Here is a 12,711-nt window from a genome sequence, read left to right on the forward strand (position 1 = left end):
CTCGGATGAATCTATCGAGCAGTTGGTTGTTATTGAAGCGCTCATCGGGAGTGCAGCGAGAATTTAGATGCTTCAATCGACTTATAAAGTCTCTCACTAACTCCCCTTCCTCGCGTTCAACTTTTTGGAGTTGAGATGCTACTCCCCAAAGCACACCCTCACGTATGTATTCTTTCAAGAACAATCTCTTGAGAGTGGGGTAGTGAGTGCGCTCTTCAACCCTTAAGGTTCGATACCAATCTCCGGCCTTCCCACTCAAGGTAAAGCCTAAGGCCTTACACTTATGCAGCTCATTGTGCTCTTCCAAGGAATCACACACGTGTTCAAAGACTTCAATGTGCTTCCTCACATCTTCGTTACCACTGAAGTTTTGAGTGAGCTTGGCAACTTGTACTGCCTTGCTTCTGGGTTCTCTCTCAGGCATGCCTGCATGTTTTCTGCAATAGATCGTCCGATCGTCTGAGCAAACGCTGCGAGATCACCTAGGCGAGCAGACATAGCTGGTGGAGGCACTTCTAGGATAGCCTGGTTGATAGGAGTTGGCGTTGGTCTGGGTATATAGGCAGCTGACGTAGGATATGATATGTGACTAGGCCTAGCTCCTCTTGGATAAGGGTTTTGATAAGGCGGTCGTGGAGCATACGCCATTGGCATACTAAGAGGCATAGGAGCTACATGAGCATGAGTAGTGATAGGTACATATGGTCGATAGGCACTGGCATGCACTGTTGTATGTACTGTTCCACTAGGTAGCGGCGTCGTACTAACTACAGCGGTATAACAGGTGCACTTTCCGTTATGCTCATCATTGGGATAGGCATTGTGGATTCCTTAATGGAAAGTTGAGCCAAGGTTGGAAAGCTAAAGTTACTGCTCGTGGGCTCAACCTGCATTAAGACTCCAGGCGAAACAACATATGAAGGGTCTATGGGACTCACCGAGGGAGTCTCCAATTATGATAGGGTTGGTTGTTTGGCCTTGCCCGTATCCAAAAATCTCATAGGGCCAGTGGAAACTAAGTTCACTCCCCTATTTTGCCTCTCAATTTGGATAATTCTATGAATAACCTCACATATCATTTGTTGTTGCTCCTCTAGATTAGTGGCGCTAGATGTAGATCGTAGGACTTCTAACCAACCTACATGGTATGTGTAACCCGTGTATAGGTCAGTTAGAGTCTCTGTGTGTAGATCATATTCCAAATTTTCATTGAGAAATATCCCATCTAGACTTGGTGTGCCAAATGGTTCTCTTGAAGTGGACGCAATGTCACTTCTTATGGATTGGCTTCTAGGGACCTCTACTTTAGGAAGAGCATCGGAAGGTGGTAGCTCAGTAGGGCCCTCATTAAACGAAGTGGGTAGAATATCCACATGGACACTCTTTGGGAGGGTAGGGTCTACATGAGATGTGAATGGCGAATCCACTACCCCTTCTTCTTCATTTACTTTGCTTGTCGCATGTTCAGAGCGTGTAGCTCTACTAAAGGTCTCTATTAGACGACTAAACATTCTAGATCCGGGTTGTGGGACCCAAACTGGCATGTTTTGGCTTGTCTCCTCAGGGTTCTTGGTAGGGTGCCCTTCCATGGCTTCTGAGTCAGAGGACGAGTCACTAACCGCTATTCTTGGATCTTGGGTTGCACTTCCTTGGGTTCCAACGGAAGGCCAAGATGCTAACGTGGAGGGATGGTGTGAGCCTGCGTAGACTGAAACGCTTTCTAGTGGCTCAGGATCTAGCACCCGACCAGAGCATAGATGCATATGACGTGGGTACCCTACGAGCGTTGGTAACTACCCTTGAAGTCCACACAAGTGGTTTCTTAGGTGTTTCACACCCCGTTTTTACTTGTTTTTGTATTGTTTTTAACCCGTTTCTAATCCCCTTACTTATGGTCAAACCTGAACTAGGACGTGTGATAGCTCGAAACGAGCGTATCGTTTAAAGGGTCCTAGCGTGCTTTACAGCACCGTGTTCGCCTATCGAGAGCTCCTGTAGTCCTCAAAACAGTCCGTTTCCCTTGGGAGGAAGGGGCAAAAGCCTATTTGCTTGTGGAGGAAAGGGTGAGGGCTTTATCCCACATGCTCACTTTACTCCTTGGGGAGTGGGCTACATATAGGGCACGACTTCCCATAAGCTCTCACTTGAAAGAAAGCTATGGAGGCTCACTCTCCTATATATATATATATATCAAAAGACCGAGGCCGGAGTCGGGATCAATTGGAGGTTTTTCTTTTCAAAATTTTTTTCTCCAAATAAAAAATCTTTCCTCTCCACACGTTTGGTTTTTTTCTTTAAAAAAATTTAATTTTTTATTTTTTATTTGTTTTCAAAATTAATTTACCATTTCATCAAAGACATCAGAATTTTCTTTACCAACTAAATGTAGTGTGGCTGATTTCCTCACAAAGCCCATAAAGCTAAGCATGAGAAATCTAGCCAATCTAATGGCACTTATTGTAAAACATTAGTTATAAGACGGTGTGTCAAAGATTAAACCCACCTTTAACCTTAGTAAATAAGTCTTTTCTTTACAATGTAAATATGCTTGAGCAACTAACAACTATCCAATCGGATGTCCCATGACATACTATCTTCATATATACCTATCCATTCGAGAACATACCAAATTGTACAAGCCTTCTCTATTAGTGTTGCAATACCTTGACTCGTCAAGTGGTATATGTATCTAATCATATTAGACGCATTGGGTGGAGAACATGTTCGTACCCTAATCTACCAAACACTATCACATTTCCTTAGCACATGTCCCAACCTATGCCTTGTATGCTTAGTCATCTACACTTTTTGAAATCATCAGAACTTCCATATACTCTCATTTTACTTTTCACTCTCATTTTACTTTTCATGCCATTAAAATGCAATACGTTCTAAGGTGAGGCAAAAATTAGCTATGCATTTTATGGTACTCTTACCTAGAGATTTATGTGTGGATAACATTGACATGCCTATCATGCACACTTCTAGTCTAGCATTTATTTGGCTGCAATTTGCATCAATTCTTCCTCTTGGGATTTGCTGTAATAAGGTCTTATTTTGTAATTCAAATAGGAAAGGTAAGGCCTGCTCAATAGACTCTTTCTTGGAAACTCTTTCCCTTTCTTAAAGTTGCTCCACATGCTAGTATTGATTGATTCACTACTAATAAAAAAGTGTAAATGGTTTTGTACATGATCACAATTACAAGTCAACATGAAAGAAACTCTTCTCTAGATGCATTAGCACCCTACATAGTTCATATCAAACACGTATGATTGGCGAAGCAAACATTTGCCAATGTATGGTAAAATAGCGTATGTAACTGGTCTATCATTCTTGCTCGATTTTTAAATAAAAAATTTAAAACTTTTTTGATGAAAGTGACACCATAGCTGGTCTGCACCCTGTAGGTACTAGGCTCAGGTTGCGAAGAACCTGGGGCCAGGTACATAGTATGTACTAGCCTTAAACTTTCAAGTGTCAAATTGTCAATATTTTGAAGTCCCAACTCCCATATGCGTATATAGCCCCAAATTTAAGGCCACATATGAAACTCCAACAAGAGCTGAATCATACTTATCATTCTCCCTGACATATGGCAATATGAAATGTATGATATGAACTATGGCACCCTGTGAATCTCAAATTAAGCGATCACTTTGAAAGGTCAATGTAAACTAAAAAGAACACAAAATTATAAGATTGTGTAGTAATATTGATAAGATATCTAATCATGACAGCTTACCATGTTTTTTACCATACACTTCCCATACATGCCTACTAATACCAAACTTTCTTGTGAGTAGTAGAAAAGAGCTGATTTCTTTACTCTTGGTCATTCAGTAGTATGCTATGGAGGGTACCTCAGATGCTTCGTTATTCTGCAGACATCACAGAATGTATGAGATGGTCCTCAACGATACAAGTAGTGATCTTAACCAAAAAAGAAACACAAAATTTGAGTCTGTACCTGAGGCAGCTACGGCAGGGGAGGTGGGAGAAGCAGTGGGTTGTTAAAGCTTGCTCTTGGATATCTACAACGACAACAGCAAAATAAGCCTAAAATAGAATCTCTTTGATCAGAACAAGTTGCCCTGCCGGCCACAAGAATTATGATGAGCAAGTGTGAAGACTTGGTTGATTCCTACCTGACACCTTGCATATACTGGATGGCCATGTATTGCTTGGGTATCTCCATCAATGCAGCCACTGCAAATGCTGCTTCTCTACAAGCAGGATTTCTGTACTCGGCCATAATTTGTGTGTAATTCACAAACTGCAAGATAGAATCTTTTTAAGTGCTGTCCGGAAGTCTCAAAAGGCAAGTAAGCAACATCAAAACACACACACACACATACACACACACACACGACCTGGAAATTGTCAAACTTGCGCTTGGGTATGGCATCATCGAATTGTCTCATTGTATCCCAAGGTCCATCACCAACTCCAACCATCAAAATTGACAATGGATAATTGCTGCAATTATGGCATGCACACGATACTGACTCATCACAAAGAACCATTGCAGCAGCATGCAAAAACTCCTATGTACCATTGAATGTGGATCAAAAAATTTCCTGATGGTGCTACCTTGCAGCAACAATGGCATCAATTGTTTCTTTCTCTTGTTGGCTGAGTCTTCCTCTGCCCATACCAATGTTTCCAGTTACCTAGAAAGAGAGCCAGTTTTGTATCAGACCAGGGGTATGCATGCAAGTGGCCTCCCTCTCGAGTTCCCTAAAACAAGCATCTTAATGCATCACTATTGGTACCTGCCCATCAGCAATGATTACAAGTATATGGAATTGGTTTCCACTTTGCTTCACAACATCTATTGCAGCATGTATGACTGGAGCAAATGATGTTGGTCCTGTGAAGCAAGATACATAATTAAATACTCGTTGAAAAGCACATCCAAGTGCTGAGGTTGGTTAGCTCTGACTTTCTCTTGCAACAAAGTCTCTTTCTTGAAAGGACAAACATGAGCATTGAGAAGTTTGATGCTTTTGTCAAGATAAAACTTTGCAGCATACCAGAAAGTGTGATGTGTGGAAGTAACTGTCTGTAGCGTGCCAAAACTTCTTCAATGCCAAGACAAGGTCGGCCATCATGATAAAAGCGGAAGACCTTTTGGTCATGTGTGGTTGCTGCCAGCCAACATGGGAAGAAAAATTTTAAAACACTTGGAACATGTTCATCAGAGATTGCATGTGGTGTTCAAAGGGTGTACCTACTTAATGTAAATTAAGCACAATAAAATGGAACCCTTTTTCTTCACAAACTTGTACCCCCCCCCCCCCCCCCCCCCTTTTTTTTGTGGAAAAATCAACACTAACTGTAAATATGTCTCAGTAAATTTATCTTAAAATGTATAACTATTAAACCATTTCTTATGTTGAACGCATGTGCTATGTTACATGATTTTTAAACCCTTATGTTGAGCTCATGTGCTATATTACATGATTTCTACTGAACCCCTAAGGTAAAATGATTGCAGTTGCAGAGAAAAGGGAAACTTCGGCATACCATCACCAAAACCAAAGCAAGGAATTCGTCTGTCTTCGTCAAGCTCCGATAGGGCCTTTCCAATGATGGAGATAGCATGTTCATAGGGGTTCAGTGTCCGAGATGAAACGGTGTGAAGGCTCAGTCCATCAAAACAATGTTTACCTGCAGCAAGCACACAAAATAAAAAAATGATATCACTGAAATTGGATGATGTCAATGCATTCCAAGGAGGAAGCAGGTGCCTGCAATGGTAGACAGCTGACATTTACAGACCGTGATCAGAACAGGAGTATCACCTGTCCACTCGTTACTCTTGGTGAAATCAATGCCGATGATCAAGTTTGATGACTCAAGCCCAGCAGTATTAAGGGCATTTGCAACCTGTATTTTAAACAGTACCGACTCCTCCCATGTAAGAGCTAGGGTGCCATCCCTCCTTTCAACACTAGTAGGCAAAATGCTCTTGCAGTACAAGAAGCCAACTGGTTGAAAAGGCTTTAAAAAAAGGTGTAACCAGTCACCTGAAAAATATCTGTGAACTCATCGCCTATGTAGGAAAAGTTTTCCATATCCTCTTACTTTGCCTTGCACTTTACTCCAATCTGCAAAGAGTATGCAGACGCTTGTCAACTAGCAAAGTTTGTAGAGTTCACCAGCAAAAGCTGCAAGACTGGGAAGTCATGCACTATCTAGAGTCCATGGTCACCATGTTGATGCATCAAAATACCATCACAGCCTCCATAGTGATATAGATCATGTACACACACACTCTCTCTCTCTCTCTCTCTCTCTCTCTCTCTCTCTCTACACACACACACACACACACTATACTATCTAGAGTCCTTGATGGTCACCATGTTGATCCATCAGAGAACCGTCACCAACTCCATATCATTATAGATCATGTATATTCTCTCTCTCTCTCTCTCTCTCTCTCTCTCTCTCTCTCTCTCTCACACACACACACACACACACACACACGAGCCTGTCATCGAGACTCAATCTATCACACATCACGTTGGTGCACCATCATGGTATCATCTGGCACACCATGTTGATGCATCATAGCATTACCCTACCAATCGATGGCACACCATGTTGATGTATCATGGTATCATCATACTATTATCACTACGAAGTCTGTGATGGTACTTTGATGCATGAAAATGGTGACCATGGTAAATGGTCATTTACCCCAGGACCATCCATAGGCTCATCATAGACTACACGTCATAGCATCGTGGTATCATAGGTTAATACAATGGACTTGAGACTAACCTGATAGTGCTGAGAAGAAGAAGCTCGAGACTCTTCTGTGTTACTCTAAGGCTCCCAAGAGCGCGTTTATATAGTGGGGTGTGTGTGTGTGTGTGTGTGTTGTTTGAAACGAGGAGGGGGGCGCATTGTTACCATGGGAGCGCCGACCAGAGCTTCGCACCACTGCTCCTGGTGCCACGATTCGCTTGTCCATCTCCATTCAGATTCTTCTCTTTCCGTCCCCAGCACCCTCAACACACACGCGCGCCCCTCTATTTAGTCGATCAATGAATTATCATGGGATATTGTCTTGTAAAGTGCATAAATGCTAGCACGCAGGCAGTCACCTGTTCCAGTGTGAAAGATACCCTACCATCCACAATACATAACTATGGAGAGTGCTTTTTACTAGAATAAGAGTGATACCAAATATGCACCACCAACATTTTTTAGTTTTGTATTAATTAATTAGTGCGTGCGTATAGATTGCTTACATAGGCGCTGTCTTTCACATAGGCGCACATGAAGGTTTTCTTGTCTTTTGCATGATAGGGCTGACGTGCCATGTCGGATCGTTTGCATGATGGCTGACGTAGGATCTCTTTTATGTTCATCCTTTTCACCACGGCTCACGTTGTTTTGACCATGGCCTGATTTTTTTCAGCATGGGTGACGGTAATTGCAGCATGCTGTTGTGTCGCCATGCTTCTCATTGCCGTGCTGTTGCTTTGCTCGCCTTCTGGAAGTCGACGTATGTCGTGTGGAGGATGTCTTCTGTCTTGTTCGTCTTTTCGTGGTTGGCTACCATCAGCATGGCTGCTCGCATGCTTGGTTACCATCAGCATGCTTTTCGTCTCTTCGTGGTTGGCTACCATTAGTATGCTTTTCGTCAGCATGGTTATGGGACCTTCTTTTGGTGGTTTTATCGAGCTTCCAGAATGGACTTAGCAGATCGGATATCTTCTGGAGTGTTTTGATTTTATGGCAAGTCATGGCCTCTTTTGCTATTTATTCAGAGTGTGAGTTGTGTTCTTTATGTACTTTCGTTTGTTCTTTGTATATTCGTCTCGCTGCCTTCCTGGTTATTATTATGGCTCCCAAAAGAAAACCCATGCATGATATCACCAACATCCTGCGAGAAGTTGATCTGCGTCCTTCTTGTTTCCCCTCTACTGAAGGTCTCCCATCCGCTTTCAGTATGGGGGGACCTACAACTGCTTCCCAGTCTCCGTCTACATTTATTGTCCCCAGGCAACAACTTTGTTCTGTCCATAACCGTGTTGACACTCCTCCTGAAGGCCCTTCCGTTGGTCGTAACTTGCATGTAATCAAGCTGAGAGCTTGATCGTTTGTTCTGTATAATCTGCACTTCTAATATTTCAAACCTTTTTCCTTCTCTGTATAAGCTCACAAGCTAATATGTTGTCTTTTTTGCTTTCGTTAAAAACATAAAACTTTATTGCTGTCATTTCTTTCTTTATCGCTTTGGTTTCTTTTTTAAAAAAAGATTATTGCTTTTATTTTCTACAATTTTGAAAAGGTTTAATGTTTTACTATTTGTAAAGAATCTGCAAATCCACACGTCTCAATTCAACCAGTTCAGCAGGAAAATGTGGTGAATATGTGCAGAATATATAAATATAAGCATGCAAAATTCATTGTACACTTGTCTGTCTGCACGATGTGTTTCGTTTCAGTTTTCTTTTCCTTGAAATCCATAAATGTTGAAGTCTTTAATTTCTGTAAAGAAACCATACCGTGTCTACATATTTAATCCAGAAATGTTGACGTCTTTGATTTCTGTAAAGAAACCGTGTTTGCATATTTCCAATTTTTAAAATTGCTTCAATAATTAATTCATCCAACATTTAAAAACTATGCATGAATTAATAAATTGCATATTAGGCACACGTAGAATTCATTGTACACTTGTCTGTCCACAGGGTGTGTTTCGTTTCAGCTTTCTTTGCTTAAAATCCAGAAATGTTGACGTCTTTGGTTTCTGTAAAGAAACCATGTCTGTATATTTTGAATTTTCAAAAGTGCTTTGAAAATAAATCAACAATATTAAAACATCCAATATATGTCATGCATGTATTTTCATATTTAAAAATTTATGCTTTTAAAAAATTAATCGTGTGTCTTCATTGCTATGCCACTTCCTCACATTACACTGTGCATTTTATATTTTTCTGTAATACGCACCTGCAAACAATAGATGGATGTATGTGGAACATAAATTCTTGACTACTGTTACATTATAATCTTAATGTAATGATTGTTTTGAAGGATCTACAAAACGCTATGACAAAGGAAAAAAACCAATGACAACTAAAAAGAACGTAGATTCGGAGTCTTCTGTACACAAGATTCCTTCTTTCCCTGTAGACAAGAAAACAAAGGTCTTTGAAGTGTCAGTTATAGTTACCATTGGTAATGGTGATATAAGGCTGTTAAGTTGGGAACCCTTAATTAGAATTTATCAGAATGAAAGTGCATAAAAGGACTCTTTGCACTGGAGAAAGGTGGTACCTTGAACCACTTGCATTTTCAAATGGTTGTCAGTTTGATGGCTCCATCCCTTATAAGTGTAGGGAAAACAATAAAATGATATTTATGATGGGATATTTTCAAACAATAGGGTGGCTTGGTTATGTGTAGAGGCCTTAGACAAATCAAAATGCACACCTTCAAAGGCATGGTAGGTTACTGTATGAATGACTTGCACAAACCACACTTTAAGTTCTTCTCACATAATATATCTACAGAGGAAATAACAGGAGGCCGTCAACTATATGCTTTATATGGGTAGGCTGAATTAAAAAACAAAGTTTGCCTCTCTCTTGTCAATCTTTTTGAATGAGCATATGTGTACATGGATAATTACATTGCAAATAAGGTTGGAGCATCACTACAAACCACACTCTTAAAAATGGTCCGGACTAGAAAGTACTACCTAGTAGCATCATGGATAATTCCAAAGATTGGCTCAAGCATGAGGAAGAAAAGATCTGTTGTAGTATGGAAAGTTATGAAGCTGCCTCACCTGACCCACTGCATAGACATAGACAAGATATTATTTGCAAATTCTCCATCTGTTAGTAGATACTTCAATCCGGTGGATGCAAGAGCAAACAGAGAAGATGAAGAGGATGAAACTAAAGATGGTAAAGGAGTACATAACATGCATGGCAACGACAGTGTAGAGCCAGGAACTCAAACAAATCCTATAGTCATTGATGACGATCAAGAAGCCCAAGTCACCGCATGACTATAGCACCGCCTACCTTTCTGTATGGGAACGGGCATACAAATTCAAAAAAGTGACTATGGATGGTGATGAATTTGTTCCCCTCTTGCCATATGTCTATAAATTCGTAGGTCTCACCAAGGAAGAAGCTTGTTTTGTGTAATCTTAATTTTTCTAGCTCAGTTTCCTTCTATGTAATCAATGTGCTGCTGGTTGTAACCTTGTGAATAAAAACATGTTTTATTTCAATGCCTCTACATCTATCTATGAGAAGTTGTGCACATAATTTTATTAGTTTTAATCTCAAAGACCAAATCTTTGTAATGTTACAAAATTCATTTATTTGAATCTTACGAAACTCAAGTTTTTAAACTTTAGAATGTGTAAATTTATAAAATTTAAAATGTATAACCTTATAAAATGTAAATTTTAGAAGCACCAAAATTTAAAAAATGTTAATTTTAAAACCTTAGACTTCATAAGGTTATTACCTTATAAAGTGTAAGGTTTGAGTGAATAAGCACCACCGAAAAAAATAATTAATAGGTTTGAGTGAATATGCACCACAAATTTATGCTTATTCACAACTTTCACATTCCATCTATACCCTCATATTTTTTAATCATTGTGCCTTCCCCCTCAATTTCTTAAATTTTTTTATAAAGGCTAGACCTTGGAAAGGTAAGCTTGGACCTTGAAGTAAATGATTGCATGCCTCAACCTTGCACTTACATCATGCATGCACATTCACTATTCACATTTACATCCCACCCTCTCGTGATGTTAGCAAGGTACCTTGGTACATGTGAGAGAGGCCTAGAGCTCCCAAACATAGAAGCATCTTACTCCTTATTGTGTGTGTGTGTGTGTGTGTGTGTTGTTTGAAACAAGGAGGGGGAGCATTATTACCATGGGAGCGCCGACCAGAGCTTCGCACCACTGCTCCTGGGGCCACGATTCGCTTGTCCATCTCCATTCAGATTCTTCTCTTTCCGTCCCCAGCACCCTCAACACACACGCGCGCCCCTCTATTTAGTCGATCAATGAATTATCATTGGATATTGTCTTGTAAAGTGCATATGGAGAGTGCTTTTTACTAGATTTTTGAAGAATAAGAGTGATACCAAATATGCACCACCAACATTTTTTAGTTTTGTATTAATTAATTAGTGCGTGCGTATAGATTGCTTACATAGGCCCACATGAAGGTTTTCTTGTCTTTTGCATGATGGGCTGACGTGCCATGTCGGATCGTTTGCATGATGGCTGACGTAGGATCTCTTTTATGTTCATCTTTTTCACCACGGCTTACGTTGTTTTGACCATGGCCTGATTTTTTTTCAGCATGGGTGATAGTAATTGCAGCATGTTGTTGTGTCGCCATGCTTCTCGTTTGCGTGTTGTTGCTTTGCTCGTCTTCTGGAAGTCGATGTATGTCGTGTGGAGGATGTCTTCTAGCGTGTTTGTGGCTTGTTCGTCTTTTCGTGGTTGGCTACCATCAGCATGGCTGCTTGCATGCTTGGTTACCATCAGCATGCTTTTCTACATTTACTGCCCCGAGGTAACAAGTTTGTTCTGTCCATAACCGTGTTGACACTCCTCCTGAAGGCCCTTCCGCCGCCGCTGGTCGTAACTTGCATGTAATCAAGCAGAGAGCTTGATCGTCTGTTCTGTATAATCTGCACTTCTAACATTTCAAATCTTTTTCCTTCTCTGTATAAGCTCGCGCACCAGCTAATATGTTGTCTTTTTTGCTTTCGTTAAAAACAAAAAACTTTATTGCTGTCATTTTCTACAGTTTTGAAAAGGTTCAATGTTTTACTATTCGTAAAGAATCTGCAAATCCACACGTCTTAATTCAGCCATTTCAGCAGAAAATGTGGTGAATATGTGCAGAATATATAAATATAAGCATGCAAAATTCATTGTACACTTATCTGTCCGCACACGATGTGTTTTTCGTTTCAGCTTTCTTTTCCTTGAAATCCATAAATGTTGAAGTCTTTGAATTCTGTAAATAAACCGTACCGTGTCTACATATTTAATCGAGAAATGTTGACGTCTTTGATTTCTATAAAGAAACCGTGTTTGCATATTTCCAATTTTTAAAATTGCTTCAATAATTAATTCATCCAACATTTTTAAATTATGGATGAATTAATAAATTGCATATTAGGCACACGTAGAATTCATTGTACACTTGTCTGTCCACAAGATGTGTTTCGTTTAAGCTTTCTTTGCTTAAAATCTAGAAATGTTGACGTCTTTGGTTTCTGTATATTTTGAATTTTCAAAAGTGCTTTCAATAAATCAACAATATTAAAATATCCAATATGTCATGCATGTATTTTCATATTTAAAAATTTATGCTTTTAAAAAATTAATCGTGTGTCTTCGTTGCTATGCCGCTTCCTCACATTACACTGTGCATTTTATATTTTTCTGTAATATGCACCTGCAAACAATAGATGGATGTATGTGGAACATAAATTCTTGACTACTATTACATTATAACCTTAATGTAATGATTGTTTTGAAGGATCTACAAAACGTGATGACAAAGGAAAAAAACCAATGAAAACTAAAAAGAACGTAGATTTGGAGCCTTCTGTACACAAGATTCCTTCTTTCCTTGTAGACAAGAAAACAAAGCTCTTTGAAGTGTCAGTTATAGTTGCCATTGGTAATGGTGA

General features: G+C 39.8%; 1 protein-coding gene across 4 annotated transcripts; it reads right to left on the reverse strand.

Moving 5' to 3' along the window:
* Positions 1-3,119: 3,119 nt before the first annotated feature.
* LOC147613994 (E3 ubiquitin-protein ligase RGLG3-like) lies at positions 3,120-11,066 on the reverse strand. Of its 4 annotated transcripts, XR_015263294.1 has the most exons (12): positions 6,790-6,887; positions 6,033-6,113; positions 5,808-5,892; positions 5,530-5,673; positions 5,037-5,150; positions 4,776-4,873; positions 4,594-4,673; positions 4,374-4,479; positions 4,149-4,276; positions 3,971-4,034; positions 3,746-3,881; positions 3,120-3,588 (listed from the first exon to the last, which is right to left on the reverse strand). XR_015263294.1 is itself a non-coding variant. In XM_086781982.1 (11 exons), exons 2-10 carry the CDS (start codon positions 6,078-6,080, stop codon positions 3,980-3,982), a joined length of 858 nt encoding a protein of 285 aa, XP_086638108.1. In that variant the 5' UTR covers positions 6,081-6,113; positions 10,928-11,066; the 3' UTR covers positions 3,345-3,881; positions 3,971-3,979. The 4 variants fall into 4 exon arrangements, 3 of the variants coding, with proteins under 3 accessions (XP_086638108.1, XP_086638107.1, XP_086638106.1); XM_086781982.1 differs by lacking the exon at positions 6,790-6,887 and adding an exon at positions 10,928-11,066 and having other exon boundaries at positions 3,345-3,881; XM_086781981.1 differs by lacking the exon at positions 6,790-6,887 and adding an exon at positions 6,922-7,067 and having other exon boundaries at positions 3,345-3,881.
* Positions 11,067-12,711: the final 1,645 nt, after the last annotated feature.

Source organism: Cibotium barometz, chromosome 43 (genome assembly GCF_041138505.1).
Source record: "Cibotium barometz isolate CiBa-2024 chromosome 43, ASM4113850v1, whole genome shotgun sequence".
NCBI classification, from domain to species: domain Eukaryota; kingdom Viridiplantae; phylum Streptophyta; class Polypodiopsida; order Cyatheales; family Cibotiaceae; genus Cibotium; species Cibotium barometz.